The following is a 24,902-nucleotide window of genomic DNA, read 5'->3' on the forward strand; positions in this document are numbered from 1 at the left end:
GCTGAATAAATGTAAAAAATGAATAATAAACAAATAAATAGGCAAGTGATCACAGCCGTCCCTATGGGTGACGTGCTGTGTTTACCAACCGCCACAACAAGGGGTGATGCCCGACCCCCAGGAGCTGATTTTAGCTCCTGCTCATTAAATCTTAATTTGGAACCATTGTTTAACACGCATTGTTAATAACTGGTTCGTTTATGTCTTTGCATAATATGTCTTGATGTTCTCAATTCAATATTTAGTAGGTTTTGCTTTATATGTTGCTGTTTTTAACAGAGGAACCTAAAGTAATAATACAAAACATCCAGTTGCAGGTGTTATTTTCACTTTGTGTAAAAATGAATGGGCATTTGCCAGGACTAGGAGAGCACTCCCATAGCCACTGAGACTTGAAATATTCCTTCTCCTTGCTGGGCGAACAGGCAGTTCCTAACTTGCTCTCTCTCCCGTCCCCCCGCCTCTGCGTGTCCTGTGAGGGGAGGAGGCTGACGTCTCCAGGCAGCTTCTGATTTGGCGAGAGCTGCGGTGACTCGCTAGGCAACTTGTGATATTATTTTCTTCATTCTGTGGCACCCTCCGGTTCAAAACCGAAAGGATTCCTTTCCAAACCCCAGTGGAAAATCTTCGTCTGACAAGCATTTCTCACAGCGCCTCCCCTTTTTTGAGGGCTAGAGTATCCTGTTCGGTGGGGATCATGGTGCCCGAGTTCCGTGTGTTAGCGTCACTGACCGTTCTCTGCATCCTTCCTTTGTACGGAGGTAAGTAAACGTTCATGGGTTGCCGTTATAAAGGTGGGAGGGGGTGGAGCAGGCAAGATAATATTTGTATCTAACTAGATGCGGAAATAATGACGTCGTTACAACACGCGACCTCTAGAGCGCGTGTTTATGGCGTCACGGCTCGCTAGTTACAGACATAGGCTTTCTATAGAGCGAACTGCGAAAGCAGATAGCGGGTTAGACGGCTGCACGTTGGTTGTGCTCGTTCGTGTGTAATGATTGGCGTTTTTGTTTTTCACGGAATGTTTTTTGTAACTGCATTTCTGGATAATTTACTACATTACATACTTGGCATTTGGAAACTTTTAAAATAGAAAAAACCCGTCGTTCCCTAGCTTTGTCATTTTTCACGCACCTGCATTTTCAAACGCAGCGGGTTAATGATCCGGCAGGAAAAAAGTCTTCGTAACACCAGAAAGTTGGAGAGACGTTTTAAATCGGCACGTTTATACCCTCCCATCTAAGTTTACAGTGATGCATTCAGAATTACAACACAAAATGTAAAATGCCCAATCTCACGGCCCAGCTAATATTTAGGACCCGAGTACGTTGCATAGTTGGTCTCTCCCTTTCTTTCAAGTGTACATTTTTTTAAAGGATTTCAAACTGGTGTACGCCTCTGCGTTCTTTTTGTATTTAATAATGCGCAGGTATAATTCATTACACTACAAAATGCGAACCCACAAACATTAATACAGAATGTAATTCTGAATCAATTTCCCTAGAACTCGTTATGGCTTTACATGTCACCGGTTTAACGTTTTAAATGTAGGTAGCCCCTTTGAAATCCGGAGAGGTCGCAATTTCTGTTCAACAAACCTGCTTCGTTAAAGCTAACATGTTCAAAGTGCTGAATGCAAATCCACATTCGGTGCTTCATTTAGGTTGGTCGATTTCTTGGTGGAAAGTCTAGTTCAATATTTATTGATTTATACTGCATCAATTTGGCTTAGGAGTATTTCGATATCTACTTATGAACTAGATTTCAGATAACTAGCAGAACCAATACAGTGGAATTCAACTAGATACGTGCAATTACTAAATCCCTGTAACTGTCATCTAAATGTTATGCTAAAAATCAATTCACTGCCGATAGCCTAGTCGTAAACCTTTCCAGCGTTTCACATTTTGAACATGCTATTTTCTACGTGGTGTGTGTGCACCATAGGGTTTGTGTATGTGTGGGGTTTCTAAAATGCAAACCTAGCTGCAACGGGAAACTGAGCACTGTATATAGGTGGTCCATTCAAGGGTGATTGCACGGCCCTAATTCACAGACCGTTTTCCACTGGGCTTTGCCATCATAAAACGCTTCTGTGAATTAGGCCCATAGAGTTAGTGGTGTTGTGTAGTAACCCTACCATGTGTGTGTTGCCCCTTTAAGGGGATGTATCCCGCCCCCATGTATTGCCCTTTAAGATGGGCTGCAGACTGCGAAACGGAATATGAGTCCGTCTCTCATTACGGCCTGCAGGCCAGGATGCCATGGGACCCCCCTGCCAGCAAGGCAGCCAGGGTCCGCATGTGCAGGTAAGGCTAGCCCTGCCACCCCTAGAGGCACTGGGCCTCCAAGGTGCTGATGTCCCATAGCATCTCAGGGGGTTGGTGCGATGTCCATGACCAGCCCACACCCATCAACCCCTCGAGGCACTGGGCCTCCAAGGTGCTGGTGTGCCATAGCACCTCAGGGGGCTGGTGCGATGCACATGACCAGCCCCCCTAACAATGCCGACAAGGTAGTCGACATCCCAACAAAAGGAGAGAAGACCAGCCCCGCAAAGCACTATCCCTGCTGCCCCTCAGTTGTGCAGGTGAGGGGAAAGGAGGGAGAGTGAGGAAGGGAGCACCCAGCTCCCGCCGCAAGCCAAGGGATTGGCCTGCGATTCACTGCCTACATGGTGGTGTATGCCCGGGGCCACACATCGGTGAAGAGAAGAAGTGTGCGTTCCCCCCAAGGGGGAAGGAATGGAGCGGCCACTGGCGCGAAGAAAATGACGTCTCCCGTTGGGGGAGAGTGGTGTTGCCCTCCCCCCACGGCATCTGCTGCAAACAGGAGTCGTGCTGCCCCAGGGGAGAAGATATGGTGCGGCCACAGCCGCAAGAGAAGCAACGCTTCCCGCTTGGGGAGAGGGCTGTGCTGCCCCCGCGGAAGAAAGAAGAGGTGAAGTGGCGGTCCCCGCCATGGTGCAGAGGCGCAGCCAGCTTGAAATACCCCTGCAGCATCTGCCGCCGTAGGAGGGGGCAAAATGATGCGGCCGCAGCTGTGGCAGTGAAACAACCTCCCGCCGGAGGACAGTGGTGCTGGCCCGCGCCCAGGCGAGAGGCAATGAAAAGATGCACCCTTCGCCGTGGGTTCTCTTCAGCCGTGGGCCTCTGCGAGAGGGTGCTTGTGTGGCCAGGGAAGGATCCAGCCTGCAGCTCCCTGCGGCACCCGTTGCCGGCGAAGGGAAGCACCCGTCTCAAGAATGCGGCCCCCGCTGCATCCACCATAGCTGACAGAAGACCCGCAGGGGGCCCCCACTGTGATCTCGTGCCCGGCGTTGAATTAAATGAAGTGCTCCAGCCAGGAGCGAACAATAGGAGGTGGGTCCCCCCCGCAGGCTGGCGGCCACACTGTCACATGTTGTGGTGCCGCCGGAGCACCAGCATGAGCCCGGGCCTGCAGCGGTGAAATAGAAGTGCTCCGGTTGGCAGCACACCTGCAGTGCTGAGGTTGGAGCACACAAATAAAGAAGGTGGCATCCCCGCCAGTATCAGTCTGCCAGACCCCACACGAGCAGTGGCACCTTCCCGAGTGGTGCCACGCTGCCGAGGAAGCACCCATAAGATCCCAGGCCTTTGGCGGTGAATGCTACTGTGCGCCGGTAGGAGCAGTAAAAATAAAATAAATGCATGCTCCCTGCCGGAGCTGATGCAAGCAAAGCAGAGAGACCTCAGAAAAGCCCGGGCCAGGAGGCAGCGTTGAAATTACTCATGCCAGAGCTAATGTAAATGGAGCAGTGCAGTATGGACAGCTCCGACATCGGAACTGAAGTGCCCTGCTGTGGAAAGCAGCTCTGTTTGTCTGGGGCTGTGTATCTACACAGGGGTAAGCAGCCCCCCCTGTACTCTCGGAAGGTTTGCAAAGGAGAGGGGGCAACTGTTGTCATTCTAATTGCAGCCCTCAAGGGCGAATAATAAAGTTCTCCATGTAAGAGAAGTAATATTAGCCACGTATCAATGCAGCTGTGTTTGCACCAGCAATGGCCACACTGGGGCGAACATGGACCTTCCACCCTTTAGGCTCCTCAAGATTCTAGGCCATGAGCAGGTGAGCATCCTGCGCTCTGGACACGGCACACCTCCCTAGCATTACCATGCATGGGATGTTGCACGCGCAGGGCTGGACAAGGTGAAGACCCGCAAGCACTGGATAGGAAGAGCTCTGCACTGCCAGGTACTCCGAGAGAATGAATCCCATTGTGCACCTGTAACACCAGGCTACTTCAGCGCATTAACAGGAACACCCAGCCATGGAAATCAACTTGCCTGCCCTGTGAGCACAATGTGATACCACTGTCACCTGGCCTGTCCTGTAGGTGGCCTAACACAGAGCCACTACAGTCACCCTGACTGCCTGCCACTAATGTCACCCTGCATGCCATGGCATCGAAGGACCAGGCCAACGTGGGCTTGGAGGGCGATACCTGCCGGCCCCCCTGAGCCAAACCAACAACATTGTCTGACCAACCAAACTATGCAGCCGTGGCCCCAACAGCAAGGATTAGTGCGACAGGCAGGCAATGGGTTGCAGCTCATTAGGAGTGCTTGTGCACCCTCCTGTGCCCCTGAAGGGAAGAGAGACTGAAGGCTGAGCGTCCTCTCAGCTGCTAAGCAATGTGTGTTTGCTTTTGAGTGCAAACAGCCGGCGGTCACCCCAAGGCCATCATAAGGCCACTGCCCTGTTTGCCCCTGTTCGCGACAATGAGTGGCTACCCCATTAAGTCCTTCATGCTAATTCCAACCTCCTTGCCTCTTTGACTGTGAAACACATCTCCGCAAGGCCGGACTCATCGCACGACCTCAAAGGCTACACTGCCTGTCCGGAGCCACAGGAGCTTAGGGCCCAGAACGCTGCCTTGCCCTCTGCTTGAGGTAAGCACAATTTCTAGCATGCCTGTCGACATGGGAACGGCGCCCAAATTAAGGCAAGGGCCTTTCCAGCCGACGTATGTGATCGATTTAACTCCAGGACGCTAACATGCGGTATCTACACGCCGGCACACCCTTCATAGTAAATTAGTTATACATGCAGTACTAGTGATGCTTGTGCCACACACTGTAATGCCATCATTATCCTGCATATCTTGCTATAGGTTGTTCACTGACATACAGAGTAATCTATCTAATAAATGCCTTTAGTAAATGTTGATCAGCTTAAATACTGCATTTAGAAAATTGTTGCACCAACTGTGCCTTCTACCAAATGCCTTTAGTAAATGTTGAATAGCCTATACTGCATTTAGAAAATTGTCGCACCAACCGTGCCATCTACCAAATGCCCTTAGAAAAAAGTAGATTAGCCTAAATACGGTTCCATGGCATAGTCCCTTGATGTTGTGGGCAGGGCACAAAGATATCGGCATGCAAAAATGTCGCAGAAAAATGGCCGTTTTTTGTGGGGACATTATTGCATGGAACATGCGGGGGACACCCCCGCAACTCCCAAACCCCCCCCCTTTTTTTTTTTTTTTTTTGGGGCTGCCCCTATCCCCATGTATATGGTCACCCATATAATATCGCCACAACCTTTTCCCGGCAATATTATGTACGGCGACCATATATATGGGGATAATATTACCTGATACCCTAAATACTGCATTTAGAATAAAATAACAAGTGTTACTTTCCTCATCTGCACGCTAGGCGCTGCGCTCACCCTCCTCAAAAGCACGCAGAACTCGCACGGACTAGAGCTAACCAGCCACATTTACGCCAGCAGCCAAAACACTGTCACCATGAACTACCTGCCCAGCCCCACCCAATATACACCGCATACAGTCATGCACACACCCTCAATTCATTCCAGACAACACAGACTTAGGAAACGCACCCACCTTCTGAATGCTGCTACCGTACCCATTCCTGTAGCACCCAGAAACACCCGCCTAGGATCACGGACCCCCTACAGAACATACGGCAGACGCCACTGCACCACCACAGTCAGTAAACACACTATCACTAAAGCTCATCACCAAATACCGGCCTACAACACCACGCAGCAACACTCCTCACCATAAAAAAAAGACACCCCCATCTCACTGTCAATTACAACCAGCCTATGCCCTACAAATGCGCCCTACTTAATGTCGGCTCGCTCAATGCCCATGCCCTAGAAGTGAATGATTTAATCACTAGCCTAGAGCTAGACATAATAGCATCACAGAAACATGGCTTCATGAAGCCTCCGGACCAGCCATCACGCTAACACTTCCTGAAGGCTACTCTATCCTCAGACAGGATAGGCCTGACAAAACAGGAGGGGGAGTAGGGCTAATCTTCAAAGAAGACATCTCTTTAAGACCGATACCCCACCAAAGAGAAGGAAATGTAAGCATCCTATCAGCTAAACTAGCTCTCTCTCCAAAAAACACCATAAATATCCACGTCATCTACCGTTCACCAGGAGCCACTATGGACTTCCAGTGTCAAGTCACCCACCTCCTAGGGAAAAATATCAAAAAAATCCATGAAGACACTAGTCCTAAGCGACCTCAATTTAGGCTTCAACGACTCAAATGACAAAACGGCCTCCTCCCTCACCAAAGACCTAATCAACCTTGGCTTCACTCAGAAAGTCGCCTCCCACTCACGCGAAAGGTTGTATCCTTGACTGGATCATAGACCATAATTTTAATACAGCCCTTGTATCTAATATCTGCCATCCCCTCCACACCATGCGCCAAATCTACTGTACCAGCACCTGCTACCTTAGCTAGAAGTGCAAAAAGACTCACTGCTGAGAACGTTAGTGCTTGTCTTAACCTTCCATGCCTAGCACCACCATTCTCACTAGACCCCAACATCTTAGCAGAGTTGTTCAAGAATACTCTCACCAATGCTATCAACACGGTCACTCCATTAGAAAGCAAAAAAGAGAAAAAATCCTTCCACTCAAACTCCTGGTTCACCGAAGAGCTCCAAAAAATGCGCAACACTAAATGCCAGCCGCTTAAAAAATGGCAGGCCAACCCTTGCGACATCACCAAAGCTAACTTCCATTCCATTTCCAAAAAATACAAAGACTCCATATTCAATGCTAAATTGGATGCCTACAACAACCAGATCGCCTCTGCCAACTCCCAAACGAAAGAACTCTTTACTATCTTTAAAGAGCTAACAGTACCTCCCATATGCACTGACGAGATTGTTAAAGATGAGGCCTGGTGCAACAGCATACAATCCTCTATGCTAAAAAAAATAGATCTCCTCCGACTCAAAATTTCAGACCACTACAAAGCTTTGTCTAAACAGATTGATCAGAATCAGAACCAGCCCACACCCATAAAAAGCAACCTTCCTAAATTCGCATTTACTGAAATCACTGTGGTAGATGTAATAGACATCCTCAAACATCTCAAACCCTTACAATGCAAGGGCGACATATGCCCACCTAAAATCATCAAAGAATGCGCTGGACAACTCGCGTCTCTCCTTACTGCGTTCATCAACGCCTCATCCAAAACAAGCATAGTCCCAGACCGCCTTAAAGAGGTCTGAGTGCGCCCGCTCCTAAAAAAGCCAACCCTAGACCCCTCTCAACCTAACAACTATTGACCCATAACTACCGTCCCGTTTCTCCTCAAAATACTTGACAAGGCCGCTCAGACAAATCCAACTGTACCTCAAAACTAACTCGATCTTAGGAAAGAGACAGTCGGGGTTCCGCAAAGGACATGGAACTGAAACCGCCCTATTAGATTTGAAAAACCAAATCACTAATATCGTAGACAAGGGCAAGCCTGCCCTTCTTTTGCTCCTGGACCTCTCAGCAGCATTTGATCTGGTTGATCACAACACCCTCACCAAGCATCTCACGCATGTTGCGCACTTCTCTAATCACGCAGCAACATGGGTCACTTCCTTCTAAGAGGGCAGAGCTATGAAAGTGTTCTCCAACCTAGCCAACGCAGAACCCACCATCATCCACTGTGGTGTCCCCCAGGGCTCCTGTACCGCCCCTACTCTGTACAATCTATTTACCAAGCCTCTTTGATAAACTGGATGCACTTGGGATCACATACATTAACTTTGCTGATGATACCCGGGGGCTCCTTCCCCTCACAGGGATTTATCACCAAAACGCTACAACCCTTCAGCAAATTTACTCTACTATCCAAACCTGGATGGCCACGAATGGGCTTTGCCTTAATGGGGACAAAACTGAAATCCTCATTCTTGGTCAAAAGGCTACTTTAGCCAAACTAGGTTATACATATCTCAACTTCTGTATCGACAGCTGTGTCATCCCAGTTCTCTCCTCGGTCAAAATGCTCCACATAGATGCTGCACTATCCATGGACAAACAAGTTGGCGCCATAGTCTCGGCCTCCGCATTGAGCACTAAACTGATCAATGCTATAAAGCCTTTTCTAACCAAGGACAACTGCCTCTCTATTGCCAGAGCCACCATAGGAGCCAAACTGGAATACTGCAATGCCCTCCTAGCTGGCACATCTAAAAAAAACATAGCTAGACTCCAAACCACCCAAAACAAGCTCTTAGAGCAGCTCTTGGTATACCCAAAAGAGAACACATTACACAAGCAAGAAAATGAGCCCACTCACTCAAAGACCGTATCAATTTCAAAATTCTCTCCACCACCCACAAATGCATCAATCTTTCTGCACCCTCATACCTATTGGACACACTATCCAGAACACTATCAACAAGGCCCATCAGACGTCGGTACACCAACCAACTTACAGTGCCCCGAATTAACAGGGCTAAGGCAGGAGGAATAGGCTTTGCACAGCTTGCCCCCAAGCTATGGAACGCACTCCCTACTGACCTCAGAGCCCGAAACATCTCTCCATGCCTTCCGTAAAAACCTAAAAACTGCCCTCTTCAACTAAGTATCCACTCCTGCTCACCCACCTTCTGCACCACGCCCCACAACTTGGATTACCATGCCGGTATGCTAATTTTCATGGTACATTTTTTTGTATGCAACTAGGCTATGTCACTCCACGGTAACAAGCGCATCATCTCAGCTGCGCCTACTGTATGTTGTAAGTAACTAAGATTTGAATAACCACTTTAATCAGCGCCACGATGCTTATGGGCTGCTGTGCGCTTAACAAATGTGAGTAAATGAATAAATACCACTCCCGACTAGGGGAACATCGCCGATAAGGGGTGAGTGATGGCCCATCACCCAGAGCCCTGTCAACGTTATGGGGAGCAGCCTGGATGCCCTGTGATCTGTCCTTGCTGCCCTGCCCACAACATCAAGGGACTATGCCATTGTGGCCCGTGGTACCCGCCAGGTGCGGCTTTGCCGGTTGTAAACTGTACCGTCAGTGGACCTGAACCCAGGGAAGTGACTCCTGAACGGATACTAAAGGACACTTCTTCAGTGTCCATTCAGGAGTCACTTCCCCGGGTCTCCTGCAGTTCTGCGATTGCTCAAAGAGGACTCAGTAAACATGCATTTTGATGCTGTGAACCTGCATACTAGCTACATGCTTAAAGTGGTCACATTAAAGGACAGTGATGTGAAGCTGTAATACCGCAGTTTGTAGGGGTGTACTATACGGTACCAGTGGTTACCCATGGGCGTCATATAATGGTTTCAATTCCATACCCCAGGTTAATAAAGGGTTTTTGTAATTTGTGGTCTAACTGCCAACCATCCACCGGCGGTTCACCCACCGTGAATGGCACCTTGAGGGTGATGGGTTGACATATATTGTATGGGTATAACTATGTGAGCCTCATATGGGTACCCGTGGCATCTCCTATTGGTTGTTGATCCCACGATCCTGAAGTAACCCAAGTTATGTCGTTTTTGTAACGAGGGGGGAGGAAATCAGTTATGTTTTGAAGTACTATTTGTGTTTTTCCTTATGAAAAAGGAGGGATGTTATGTAGTAACCCTCCCATGTGTATTGCCCCTTTAAGGGGATGTATCCCTCCCCCGTGTATTGCCCTTCCAAGATGGGCCATGAATGTGTCATGGCACAAGCTAATAAAAGGGAGCCCTACAGGCACATGCAACAGAACGGCTGCAGACTCCGAAATGGAATGACCCGAGTCCGTCTCTCATTACGGCCTGCAGGCCCAACCTGTGTATGCAGGGCTTGCAGGCCGGTCTGTTCGGCATCTCAATAAAAGAACTGAGCCCCCTGCTGTTTGTTTATGGGCACCTGGCCTTCAGCTACGTGTCATGTAAACAGCGCAATGCGTGATTCTTTAATGGGCGCTGTTTACATAAGGCGCTGGAGGCAAGGCGCCCTATATTTGCTGCGCCCTTGTGCGGCCGCACCTTCTGAGCGCCCCTTGAGCCTGCGCTGCATAGTGTACAGGAGTGGAAGTGATTGCTAGAATGGATACTGGGAGCAGGGAAGGAGGGCACTAGCATGAGAGAAGGGGAGTGATTGGCGAGATGCTCTTTGAAGAGTTCTGTCCATATATCCTCCCTGAAGTATAAGATGGAGCCTGCTGATCTGACCTGCATTAGTAACTTGTTACAGAGAATGAATGGCCTGTTGGCTAGTTTTCTCCTCTCTTGCATTTCTTTGTTCCAAAGTACTCCGTAGATGGCGAGTTTCTCAGCCAGTTAGTGCCTGCTTTGGATATGATGCAGGCTGTCTTGCAAATTATGTGTTCTTGAAGAGGTATCCAGTGTAGCTCATTGAGGATGGGATAAAGGTGCTGGATAGCTTTCAGAAGGGCCATAGTGGCACGCAACTCCTACAAGTAGGGAGATGACCAGAGCTTGGTGACTATTCTGAAATACTGGTGGGGGTGAAGGGCTTTAATTTGCAGAGCAGCATGAGCAGGTACCCTGCTTTTTGGGTCTTCATACAGATGTGTATTTTGAATGAGAGGTCTTAGTCAATGATAAAACGGAGATATTTTGCACTAGGTGGCAGTTGATGCATGAATCAGCCGGGCTTTATTTCCTTGAACCGTTTGTGAGATTGGTCATGCTTGGTTGGGTTTCCTAAATTCATTCTATCTTTGTCATGTTGACTTTCAGTGGCCTGACATCCAGGATTTAGTTTGAGACAATTCTTTAGTCGATGCCATTTATCTTCAGGTAAATCTGCATGTTATCTGTGTATTGGTTTATCTCAGTATTGGCAATTAGTTACCCTCCACCCCCCCACAAGTTCCATGTTAGAGCACTGGTCTTCAAAATGTGGGACTCCCCGCCCCACCCACACCCACAGTGGCTTGAAGGATGTCCTGCGGGCCGAAACCTCTTTAAAAGGGTGTATGGTGTCTGCTTTCAGTAGACAATCTAAGCAGATATGCATCTTGGGGCCTGACGACAATATTATTTCTCAACGGGGGGGCCCAACACAAAAAGGTTTGAATACCTCTGTTGTAGAGGTTGAAAATGACCAGGTTCAAGATGGAGCCACGTGGAACTCTGCCAGTTGCTGGTAGCACTTCACTCTGTTGGGACCGATTTGGCTGAGTTGGTGAGGTGTGTTGAAGATGTAGAAGGTGAACCACTGCAGGACTCTTCGTTTCAGGCTGATGTGGATGGCAAGGATGCTGAGGAGGGCTTCATGGTCAACAGCATTAAAGGCAGCAGAGAGGATGAGTAGGCAGGGGTTCCTTTTGTCTAGAATGTGGCGGGCATCATCGTTAACTTGCATGGTGGTGGTCTGCATTGTGGTCTAATCTAAGCTGTTAGTCCTGCAGGAAATGGTGCTACATTAGCCTTTCACTGGATTGCAACAGTCTGCATGATCACTTTACTGAGGAAGGGTAGATTGAGTGATGGGGCGATAGTTGGGCAGGCCATTCACGTTGAGTGTAGGTTTCTTCAGTAGGGGGGTGGATATGTCTGTCCTGTTTTGAGTGCATCTGGGAAGCTGGTTTAAGGGTGCATTGAGGAGTGGTGTTGGTGGTTCTAATGTGATAATCTTTTGATAATAATGCATCCTTGGCTACATTCGACCACTGCATTCTCCTCTCCTTACTCGCCGACACTGTCCTTTACATGGAGCCTCTGGGCTCACTCCTCAGAGATCCCGATATAGCCATTCACCAATAGGGGGACAATATTCTGTCGTACACGAGAGTTAAAATCCTAAAGATCATCAGTTGTCTCTGCGAATTGCCTAGCCATCACCCAATCCTGGATGTCGACTATCTACATCAAACTTAACCCATCCGAGACCTAATTCATCCACATCGGCCTCCGAGACCTAATTCAGCCACATCGTTCGTTCCCACTAAACACCAACTTGTCCAACAATGGCGTCTAGAAGGATTTGATCCGCAACTCTTGGATTCAGCGAAATCCTTAGGCTTTACCATTGACGAAAGCTTGGCTTTTAGGAAACACATTGCCAAGAAGTCCAAACTGACTGGCTCTAAATGTCCACCCTTCACATAAAATCAAACATATCATTCCGCGGTGGGACTTCCAGATCGTTGTGTAGACCCTTGTGATCACACATCGATGAGGGACATGCACCATGCTGCAACACATCTTATTATGGGTGCGCAGAAATGTGACCAAATCGCCCCCATCCTATGCAAACTACGTTGGCTTCCTTTCCAGGCCATGGTACTGTTCAAGTATCCGGGCAAAGCTAAACATAAATTATAAATCCAATATTGTCTCAAACAGATTGAGGCTCTTAGTAAATATGTATCTTCATAAAAATGTGCTGGCTATTTGAAGTAATGGAAGTTAAGTCCGGACTGGGTTCTTTGCAGTGGTCTTCAAACATTTTATCTCGAGCCCCCCTAAGTTAACCCCCCCACCTCAAGTATCAGTGTTTAATTGTTATTTTTGTATTTACATGTGGACATTAGCTGCTGAGTACATGGTGCCATCATATTTTAGAGGGTGATGCATTCTAGGACAGTGGGGCATTCACTTCATTCCCCCACAAGTACTTTAATTTCTTAAATTGGGCTGCCTGCTACTAAAAGTAGTATTTGGGCAGGGTGGTAGAGCTTAGAGGGGGCTCATGGAGGATCGGGTATAGGCGGTGAGGGAATGTTGTGTGCAGGGAGGAGACCCTTTCAACTCCTGCCTATCCTACCTACCTCCTTCGCACCACCTCACCCTTGATCCACTGCTGGGGGCATAAGGCACACCCTCCAAACATGTAACACCCATGTGAGAAGGTTGTTAAAGGTCTGTAGGGGGGGGCGAATGTCTTCAGCAGTGGGATGCAGGAAAAGAGATGGGTGGGGATGAAGTGCAGTGCTGGATGGAAAGAAATGAAGGTGTTTGTTGAAGGAAAGATGGACAGCCTTCCAGGCTACATTTACATCCGGTCCCAGCACCCTCTTACCCATCTTCCTGAGCTCCTGAGGCCCAGCCCCAGCCTCACCGAGAATGTGCGTCAGGGGTCATATTTGATTTGGCTGTCTCACGCTCGATGGGAGTAAGCAGCCTGGCCTTTTCTTTTTAGTTTGCATTTTCAGACTGCAGATGCATATTCCCCTGGCCAAGAAGCCGCGTTTTCTAAGGCTGGTGCGCCCCACAGTTTTAATAACACTGTCCTAGAAGTTTTTGCTTTGTTTTATGATGCCACTTGAAATTCAGAGCTAGCTCAGTTTATGCGGGTAGGAAGCTTTCAACTCAGGTTAATTATTTCAGGCATGCGTATGTTAGATTACGTTAATATGCTTTTATACTGCACCAAAGCACCACTAAAGTAGTATTGGAGCACCTGTGCTTATCTGTTTAGTGGAGTACTTTAGACCCCCACCCGCCCACTCCAGTGGTATCCAGACTTTAGATTGCTGGAAGAAATAAATTGGCAAGGAAAAAGCAGGCAGTATATGCTACGGATACAGGGAGGGGTGTAACAGGGTAAGAATACTTTGTGTTGGCATGTGTCAGTCCTGTTAGGTGGACCATGGTTCTGCAATATTGAGGAGACAGATAAGTTATAAAGTGTTGTGATAATGGCTGTGTTTCCAAGGCAGGTTGGGAGAATTAGTTATTGCGCATTCTAATGTTGGATGCATGAAGGATTTGAGGATTTGCTTGGGCAATCCTTTACGTTTGGTGGCTTATTTTCCTGGGCGTCTCTATACTTTGAACCACAGTTTAAACTCCAGAATGTTAATTCTGAGAACATCAAGCATGAGCCTAGAGTGACATATTCAAGGACTGCCTGTCTATAAAGGTGATTGCTGTTGGTAAGGGTATGGAACTGGTACAGTAACATTTCAAAGGGCCTGGCACCTTGCTGTCAAAAAGGTTATTATTAAGAGTTTGTTCCATGTCATGTCATGCTAGAGTAAGTTCATGGTGAAACCGGGTTGCTCCTTACTTGGAAGCAAGCTATCAAAGTAAAGTTATACTTTGCCTTCCAAAGTGAGAAATAAAACCTGCGCTCCCTCTGCAGGATGTGTTCATTAGACTATGCGACAGGCAGAGGCAAATTGTGACCGAGCAGGGTCGGTACGGAGAGAATTGCTAGATGTATCTTGTTCTATACAGAGTAGCACACTGGTACCTATCCCTCATGTTTTGTTGGCTATGACACGCTTTGTACCGTGCTTTTATGCCATCTAAGACCTCACATGGTTTTGGAGCAGGGAGGAAAGCATTCTGGGTACAAGACAACAAACCTGAACACCATTGTGCCCATAGATCAGCACAGAGTGTCCTTCAGCCAGCCAAAGTGGAGAGAATGGGAATGAAACGGAAGTGAATATGCCCCAAAACGGTTTAGCAGGCAAGATAAATGGAGATCTGAGCAGCTTGTACACTTGGAAATCCTTTTAATAACATTTATTTAAAAAAAAAAAAACTATATTTAGTAGAAAGTTATATCAAACATGTTACAGGTATATCACAATATCACAATCAGCACAACATCACTATTTAAGTGTACATATTACATGATAAACAGTAGCTTAAGGCGTTGATGCGGGGGAGAAGTCGCTGTCGGCGAGCATGTTGCATAGGTAACTTCTAAAAAGAGCCCAGATATCTTTGGGGCGTCAAGTCTCTGATACAGTCAGTACATTCTTCACGCTCATTAACCATTGTTGGGTCACAAAGAAAGTCTTCCATGCGGGGCGGGTAAGAAGCTTTCCGGCATTTCGGTATGCAGCGCTTAGCGATAACACAGGTTACATTAAATAGGCGTGGAGTGGTCTCGGCCACCTTGCCAATGTCTCCAAACAAGTATTTCAAGGGGGATAGGGATGCAGGGATCAACGTGATCTTTTCCAGGATATCCGCCACTGCGCCCCATAACTTGGACATCAAAGGACATGCCCAATACATATGGTTGCGCCCGCATCTGGCGCGTCACATTTCAAACACCTCCCCGAGCAGCCGTCTACAAATTTAGCCAACTTGGTGGGGGTGTAGTGGAGCTGGTTCAGAATCTTAAACTGTATTAGTTGTAGCCCCAAGTTCAAAGACAGAGCTTTGGTTAGTTGGCATTATCTAAGCCACTATTATTCGCTTAGTGTGACACCCAGATCCATTTCCCAAGTCATTTTAATAGTGTTACAAGAAGTAGAGTGTGATTGCACCAGGGCATATAGGGTGGAGACTCCCTTTCTAACCCCATTGACCGCCGTCCTGATGCGTGTACACTCGTGAGTAGCGGGTTCCACAGGGAACGTAGGCCACTTGGTGGCAAACGCGGCGCTCATGCATTAATATTGATGATGTTTAAGTTGTCCCGCCCCTACAGTGCTTAAGAAATCACTCAGGCTTACAAATGTGCCCCCAGGGAACATATCTCATGTTTTCAGTTGTTTGGCCAGGTCCCACTGCAGTTGCAACGTTTTATCAAACGTGGGGGAGATGCAAGGGAAATCCCAGAGAGGGCCCTGCGGATCGTCTGGAACTATCACCCCAACCCTTTTATTAAAAATTTTGGACCATGCATGTACCGTGGTACTCGCAGGGTCGAACTCACAGGGGGCTTTATGATCAGGGCTGAACATAACGGATCGAAGATCGGAGGTGGATGCAGCGTATTTCTCAATGAAGATATGTGCAGCGGTATCATCGGGGTCAAACCAGTGTTTGGCAAACTGACCCTGAGCTACCAAGTAATACAGTGTGAAATCTGGCACTGCAATACTGCCACTCGAATATGGCTCCACCAGTTTGCACCATTTCATCCTTGCAGTTCCCCCGCCCCAGATGAAGGAAGTAGCTAATGACTGAAGCTTCGTAAAAAAAAAGAGTTGCCCGGCCAGATGGGGATATTACCAAAATGGTATAGTAGCTTGTGGAGGACAACCATTTTAAGAAGAGCCACTTGGCCACATAGTGAGATCGGGAGCTTGGATCACAGTTGGAGTTTAGTTGTCAGTGTCTGCAAAAGTTCGTCATGATTGTCCGTGTATAATGTACGTTTGTCGCTGGACACCACTATACCCAGGTAGCGGACCCACACAGGAGCCCATTTGACTCTGGTGATATTGGATAGGTTACGTGTGACAGGGGTGAGTGGAACAGTTCAGACTTGGAAACATTAATCTTGTATCCAGAATAACTTGCAAGCTTATGGAAATCGGCCATAATGGGTTCGAAGTTAACTTCGGGATCGCAAACATATTAGAGTGTCATCTGCATACAGGGATATTATCTGTGGAGGCCCCGACATCCTGATGCCTCTATGTGAATGGTTCTTCCTGGCGAATTCTGCCATGGGTTCGATCGTGAGGGCAATAAAAATGGGGGAGAAGGGGGGACCCTCTCTGGTGCCTCTCCTGAGGTCAAAGAGAGCGGAAAGTGTGTGGTTAGTGAGGACTCTCGCCCCAGGGTCTTTGTAGAGTATCCGGACACATCTGATAAAGTACTTACCAAGGCCAAAACTCTCGAGCACTGAGAACAACTATAACCAGGATTGCGAATCAAAAGCCTTTTCAGCATCCAGGGCGGCAACCGCAGCATACGCGTTCAGGTCGATATGTGCCATCATCCTGAACAGTGGTAGCCAGAATCTTAGCAAATACTTTGGCATCAGTAGTTATCAAGGATAGGGGCCTATGTGAGGACATATCATATGGAGGGCGTCGGGGATTGAGAAGCACAGGAATTATAACTTTGCGCATAAAGTCATGGAGGGTACCCCGATCCATGGCCTCCTCCCACACCCTCAACAAAACAGGGGCCAGTTTTTCATGAAATGTCTTGTATAATTCTGCGCCTAGGCCATCCGAGCTGGGAGCCCTTCCAGATGTTGGGTCTTTTATGGCATTGCTTATCTCTTCCAGTTAGATGGGGGAATGTTGTGCGAGCCGAGCCTCGGGGGAGAGGATCAGGAGCCCGAGCCTCCGTACGTACTTTGACATCTCCTCAACAGATCTCTTATCCCAGTTGGAATACAGTATCTTCAAAAATTGGGCAAATGTGGCATTGATTTCTTCCTCCTGGTTCACCACTTCCCCCTGTGTCGACTGAATGCTAGCAATAGGGTTGCAGTAGCTTTCTGCTTTAAGCATATTGGCCAGAAATGTACCCCGCTTGTTACACTCACCATATCTACGGTCTCGAGCTGGTGTAGCCATATATTGGATCTCCCTGTCAGCTAACTTATTAAATTCGCCCAGTGCTTTATGAATATCGAAGAGAACCTCTGTACTATGTGTGGCACTATAATCCTGCTCAAGCTGTGACAGTTGGGACTCCACCTGGCTCAGCTCCTTCCTGACAGACGACAGCAGCCCACTGGTCTTGGACATAATGATACCCCGAACCCACACCTTGAATTTCTCCCACAGTGTCGCTTGGGAACCTACCAAGCCCTCATTAATACCAAGGAATTCCTCTATCTCAATATGAAGGGATTCGCGAACATTGGGATCTTTGACGATAGCAGGGGGCATCCTCCACCGTCTGGCTCGTGGGGGGAGACCTTGCAGCACTAGGCTAAGAGATATGGGGGAGTGATCTGAGAGTGTGTGGGGGTGAACATCGCACGTCGACACCGCATCTGAAAGAGATGAACTAAGGAGCCAATAGTCTATATGAGATTCAGAATCATGGACAGAGGAGTAGTACGTGTACCGTTTGTCCAGCGGGTGGAGTGTACGTCAAGCATCTATCAGGGGAGTCTGTGACATTATCTGTTGCAAGGTGGTTGCAACACTTGTAAGCTTGTGGGTAATTGTGGAAGACCGATCTAATGACGTGTCAAGGATAGTGTTGAAATCTCCCCCATACTACTAGAGTGTCATCCACTAGAGTGTCATCCGGGGTAAGCATATTCAGCACCATCCGGTAAAACTCTGGATCATCAACATTCGGTCCATTTCGTCCACCTCCTGCTTGATCTCTCTTCTGCCTTTGACACTGTCAACCATGCCATCCTGTTCAACCGTCTCTATGATAACCTGGGTATCTCTGGTGGTTAGGCTCTGGTATGGCTGACTTCTTTCCTCTCTGACCGACCCTCCCAGGTCCAACTTGGGTCCTTCCTCTCTGCTATCTTTTTCTCTACCTTTGGTGCCCACCAGGGGTCTAACCTCTCTCCCTGGCTGTTCAACCAATACCTGGCACTCCTGGTCCACTGCATCACCGGTCTCTGCACCAACTTTCAGTGCTATGCAGATGACACCCAGCTCATCTTCAGGCTACCCTCGGCCTCCTCCTCTACTTCCCTCATCTCTGACTGTCTGTCTGCTATCCAGGAGTGATGTGCCGCCAATGACCTCTGTCTCTCCAGGACTGAAATCTCTGCACTGGCTCCCAGTGGCTGAGCGGATTAAGTATAAAACCCTCTGCATCATCCACAAAGTCTTCTGAGGCCTGGGGCCTCATTACCTTCAACCTCCCTAAATACCTTCCTTCTCGAGCTCTTCGCTCTTCTACCTCAAACTCCCTCAGGGCCAGTCGCTTCTCCAAGCAACAAGTTGGTGGTAGATCATTCTTCGGCTGGGCTATCCCTCTGGAACAGACTGGCTGCCTCCCTGAAACTTGAGAAGAATCATCTTCGGTTCTGGAAGCACCTCAAAACCTTTCTCTTTGCTTCTGCTTTTTCTCCTCCTCTCCCTTGCTGACTTCCTGGCTGACACTGAATTTGCACTGGTTACCTGGTCACCCTCTGATCTCGGGCCCAGGCCTAGTAGGATTGTTGTCTGTCCTCCCTCTGTTTCCCCCTCCCTTGCCCCGTCGCGCCTTGAAACACTTTTGTATAGGCACGTTATAAATGCCATATATCATATCATACGTGTTGACCAGTACTATGGAGCGACCAGTTATCTCACCCCACACTAGCACAAATCTGCCCAGAGCATCTATTTTGCTGTCCATGTATCGGTACCCCAGTGAAGGGTGAATCAAGGTGAGAACCCCCCTGGACTGTGCTGAATATTCTGTGTAATATCGAAGTGGGCCCCAGTGTGCATGAAAGCTAATATTTGCAGTTTTAAGGGCATGTGTCTCTTGGAGCATCAATATCTGTGGGTTGTGTCTAGTGACATATGCAGCCAACTTTCTGGACTTAGCCCGGTTATTTAGCCCCCGTACATTCCAGGAGAGGAGCCAAACTGTCAACCCTCCCGCTCTCCTGTGTAGCTGCAAGTCGGACAATGTCCGCAATGACATAACTCTCGGTTTTTAAACCTATAACAACCCCAACTGACCCCAGGCTAGAGCTGCGGTTAAAGCATCTTTGCGCCCCCACCACTCCCTCCCACACCATCAGCCCCCACACGATGATGACACCCCTTGTTAAACTTGCAGAACTTTCCAGAGGTGCAAATGGTGCAGCTCACAACTGCCACAGCTGGACGCATCCCGTCCGGCAATACACAGGTGGTTCAGTTCAGTGCCACCCAGACACATTACTTTCATATTGTATGGGAGCAAAGGATATTGTGTTCCGCCTCGGTTAGCCGGCAGGGTCTATCCTGTCCATAGCCAGCTGTGAGGGGGCTGTTCTGTTCACAGCCGCGTTCCACTAGCGGTAGTGGGATTGAAGCCTCAATGTAGTCCATAGCCGCTGTAGGATGTTCAAAAAAGTGTGCGTGGCCGCCATGTTGTATTCGTAGCTTCGCCAGGAAGATTAGTACGTACGGGACATGTCGCAGTCGCAATTGTCTCTTGATTTGTTCATATGACTTTCTCTGTGCTTGTACTCCATCGGCAAAGTCTGGATAAATATGGATGTTATCTCCATCGTGATGGAGGGGCCCCACCTCTTGCCAGGCGGAGAACTGCATCTCTGTCCCTGTAATTTAATAATTTAGCAATGGTGTTGCGGGGTGGGGCTCCGGGTTTAGGCGCAGGGACCAGTGTGCGGTGGGCTCTCTCTACAAGGAAGTGGTATGAAAAGGATGCTGCTCCTTTTAAGAGTGCTTCAACATGCAGTTCCATAGAGCCCTCTCTAGAGGATTCTGCCACACCCACAATGCGGATATTATTTCTTCTGGACCTAGATTCTAGGTCGTCGCACTTGCCACATAGTTTGGCCATGTCTGTCACCCGAGCACTTTCCTTGTGCAGGCGGGCCTTTAATGAGCCAATGGTGGAGACAATGTCATCCAACTTTACATTGACTGACAGCAATCCATTCTGCATGGAGGTAAGAAGGTGATCGTCTCTGGAGGTGCCAGTGGATGTTACCGGGGGGTCATCAGGTGATGGCTCCATGGTGGCAGGGACTTGGCTGTTTGTGAAGGAGTCCATTGGACCTATTTTCTTTTTCCTGGCACCAGCTCCTTTTGTCATCGCCAATGGATAGGAGAATTGGTGTCACCCAGGACTCGATATGTTGGAAACAGAATCTTAGTGCGATAGAGCAGGGAGCGCTCTCTTCTTGGAAGTACTCTTTCACTGTGGCCGTGAGTGTGTCAGTGTTATGGAGCAGATTCACACCGACATATGCAGAAAAGGAGCCCCCGAGAGTGTGTTTCGTGGCTGCCTACCTATCCCCTGGTGAGAGGACACAAATGAAATTTAACAGGAGCGGGGTCGCAGCACCTGTGGGGGTCCCGTTGAAGGATCAGGGCTGATGGTGTTGGGCCGTTGTCCAGAGTAGCAGCTATGGGGGACCACAGCGTGGGCACTGAGCCCTCTGATTATTTCTAGAGTGATGGGGTCGAAGTGCAGCTTGCTGCCTGTTGAGTGTAAAAGCACAGTTAATTGCTTGCATTAGTTCAATTGACCACACACTGTATATTTATAGTACTTCTACTAGATGTATTGCAGGTTATACACTCCTGGTATCTCCCATTGAGTAGGGTATTCAGCACCGCACCATAATATAAGGGCAGTGTCTCGGCCACTGGCCCAATCTAGATAGTGCAGTACTTCGTTTAGTATCTTCTCCTGCGCAGTCAATTTGTGGATTCCCCGCTAGCTACCAAGAGTGGGCTATGTCCTCCCATGTCTAGCGTTACTAGCTGTACCCTAGGGATGGGGTACACGGAGGAGCTCCATATGTTGCTGCTCCTTCCCCACAGTATATGGGACGCATGGCATCAGTAGGTTCAAAAGTTTGTTGACTCACCCGGAGGTTTCGTCAGCGGTTACCCGCTGCCCCCGCCGCGATGGTGATGTCCAGACACAGCTCCAAAAGGACACTTACCATGTGTCCATGACTCAGCTGCACCATGGTACTCCGTTTTGACACAGGGCCCCAATATTCATTTGTGTTACGGCCCAGCCCTTTGGCTGCGGGGGGCCGTAACAAGGCCCAACCTCGTTCTCAGTGCGGGGAGCGGGATGGGCTGAGGCCTCAACGCAGTCGTCTATACTCGGGGCCCAGTCGGGTGTTATGTGGCAACTGCAGGTGTTGGCGTTGCAGCTACTGCAGCCTGCACTGTCCCTGCACTGTCCCAAGTCCAGACGGCACAACGGGGCCTGTGCTGGTGTCAATCGGGTAGCTGGCCAGGGGTTCAATTTGGCCAGCAGGTCCGGAGTTGTTGGCAAGGTGCAGGGCTCCTGTCTCCCTCCCGGGTCGTGCCCTGATGTGGCTCGGCACAATCCGGCAGGATCACGGAAGCAGGTCACACCTCCATGGATGGGGCCTCCACGCGGCAAGTCGGGGCGGTCAAACGTAAATGCACCGCATCGGGCAGACCTGTGCCTGTTTTCTCCAGCAGCCACGGGTGTGCACGATTGGTCACCCCCTGACCCCCAAGGACGGGCCAAACAAGGGCCCAGCATGGTGCGGACGGGCGGCAGTAGCAGGGGAGAGCCCTTCGTTCCTCGAGCTGCGCCACCACTAGTCACTTGGTCGATTGGGGGGGGGGCACTAGGAAGGATTGTGTAGGTTCAACCAGACTGGGATATTGTGCATCTGCCACCTGCAACTGCCCAGCTGGTTCCGTGCCACTGTAATCCACGTGCGGCTAAGTGGTGCTGCAGTGCCCACTCCTGGTGACAAGATTATTTTCTGGTTTTTCCCCGTAGCAGCCAGGTCGACTCTGCATTCCCAATGGGCACCACACAGTTTGTCCCGGGCCGCTCAGGTCTCAGGAGGCAGAAGGAGTGTGTGCCTGGGAGGGATCGTGATACGAAGGGAGGGTGGGTCCTCACGCCTGATTGCCGAGCTTTAGCGATGTAGGCTCCTCCCCCCCAACCCCCTACGCAGCCCTGCGGCGCTGCCGGCACTACGGGGTAGAGTGGAATCTTCTTGGTACCCGATGTCGGCCACCGCCGCTCCCTCGCACACCTCAGATCTTGCGACGCGGATAACTCGGCCCATGAGCATCGGATCAATCCGATTTTTTTGAACAGGCTATCTGCACACATGAAGCAGGCTGAAAAGTGTTACTCGGTGACTCCGAAACAGGATGTATTCGATCAAAGGATTTCAGCCGGAGCGGAGCTCTACAGCTAGGCTGTCATCTCGTGTGCGCAACAGCGCCCCACCTCCTTTTAATAACATTTGAAAGGGGTTGTGTGTCAGAAATGGAAATTTGCTATGTTTGCAAATCCCTGGAAACATTTGCAAAAAATCACCTTTTTTAGTTTGGGCTGTTAGTTGGCACTTGTGCCACCAATATGCCGAAACCTTTGCCAAAACCTTTGCATTAGAGAAGAGATAGGGAGACATGAAATATGAGGAGAGATCCACAGCTTGCAGGTGTTGTTTGGCTATTTGCCCTCTCATTGACTGCCTATGGCCATGCTAATCCCTGTGGCCATTCCGGTTGTAGGTCAAAGGATCGACAGTAAAAGGGTCGAGAGGTCAAAGGATCGACATTTTTTTTTTTTTCCACTTTTTCTTTTTAGGGGGGTTCCCCCACCAACCCCCCTTTTTTTGGTAAAAATCACTTTTTTTCCCTAAGCGAAAACCCAAAAAAATATAATAAAAAAAAAAATTTGATCCTTTGACCTGTCGACCCTTTGGATTCAATCCTTTGACTAGACACCGGCCATTCCCACCCAGTTCCTGCCCCTCCCAGCCCTAAACACCTCCTCATGGGAACTCTTTGAGCTCGTTTTAACCAACCCTTACTATCAAACCTTGTACTCAAAGTGCCTGCATTCCACTACGGTAGTGCCTGCCAAGTGCCTATACAAATACCCCAAATGTTTGTTTTGTTTCCCTTTTAATAGTTTTCCCCTAGGTGAATGGGCTTTTTATTGTTCTTATTGTTTTAGTGGTTTCAGTCGACTCTTGCCTTTCTTGGAAGTGACAGAATATGTTGCTATTTGAACCAGGAGAGAAACTGGTAGAACATATCAAATGTCTATCACAAGTCTACTTGATACAGAAACTCTCATGATGGCTGAGCCAGTAGAAACTACTCTGCTTAGCCAACCAGAAATTAACAATCAATTTCTGGTTAGTCGAGACCTACGTTTGGTCTTTAAGGTATGCCATGTTTCCGGGACCTCTCCAAGTTAAATAAAAAAGGTTGGTGAGTCTCTAACGTTTTATGAAATAGAAATGTTCCTGTTTGTATCCTCCTTGTGCTAATTCTACCAACCAAATTCTTGTTTTGTTAGGATTGACCTAGTCTGTGTTAGGCTACACTGGGGGTGGTGAAGTCTAAACCTGTAAAAATACTGCAAATAATCAGTGCACCATCAACGCCTGGTAGGATAAACTGTATGTGATAAATATTAGTCTATGTACTCCCTTATCTCTCACCTTATTCTAAAAAAGCCAAGGTACATTGTTAAATTTATTTTTGTCAATATTTAATTTACACATTAATGATCATAGAAACTTTTATAATTGTCACCTATATATATATTTATTGTAACATGTATATTGATACCATGTTTCTTCACATAGCATATGTTAACATGTTCCAAGCTTCATTAAATAGTTCTTTTGTCCCCAATTTCCTGAGGTACAATATTCCCAGCACGTGTTTCGCTTAGAATACACTCCTATCCAGTGAGCCTCTTCAAGCCTTGCTATTTAATCATAAGAATGCTCTGATGCACTTTGTTCATGTCTACATTCAGTTAATCTTTTCGTACAATTTAGAAATCAAAATAAAAAATCCAGCTGTTAAAAAACAAACAAAGGGAAGCAAAAGGGGAAAAGAATATAGTTACCATCTGCTTAGAATAACTATTTCCACTTAAATTATACATCATGATATCCAATTAACATTCTTATTTGAAAAAACAAAGCTTGAAAAATACACAGGCTATAGATTCTTTCTCGTCGATTTATATGTAAATTAACCGAAACCCAATCACTATGGTAAATGTGGAACACAAAAAGCAGATTTATGTTACACCTACCATCTCTATTCCATTTCAAAGATCCTAGACAGAATATAACACCTTTCTAGTCTATGCCATCTTCTCTCTCGTGCAATTACTTGTCCTAATTCTCCTATCCTAACCAGTGCTCCAGGTAAGATTTATAAGTGTATTTTTTAAAGTTGTTAGTAAAATGATTTTTATGGGAGTAAAAAGTTATTCCAATTCTCAATGGGAGTATTTTATAAACAAGTAAAGATCTATTTTAACTGGAAAAC

At 48.0% G+C, this 24,902-nt stretch overlaps 1 protein-coding gene across 1 annotated transcript in view; it reads left to right on the top strand.

Annotated features, from left to right (window-relative positions):
* Window positions 1–423: 423 nt before the first annotated feature.
* Window positions 424–24,902, top strand: part of LOC138566488 (protein shisa-5-like) — a 538,445-nt gene continuing 513,966 nt past the window's right edge. The window contains exon 1 of the mRNA XM_069643854.1: window positions 424–761. Coding sequence (XP_069499955.1) covers window positions 698–761 — 64 coding nt within the window. The 5' untranslated portion in view covers window positions 424–697. The remainder of the gene's footprint in view (window positions 762–24,902) is intronic.

The sequence above is a fragment of the Ambystoma mexicanum genome, chromosome 2p (genome assembly GCF_040938575.1).
Source record: "Ambystoma mexicanum isolate Mex_15411 chromosome 2p, UKY_AmexF1_1, whole genome shotgun sequence".
Taxonomy (NCBI): Eukaryota; Metazoa; Chordata; class Amphibia; order Caudata; family Ambystomatidae; genus Ambystoma; species Ambystoma mexicanum.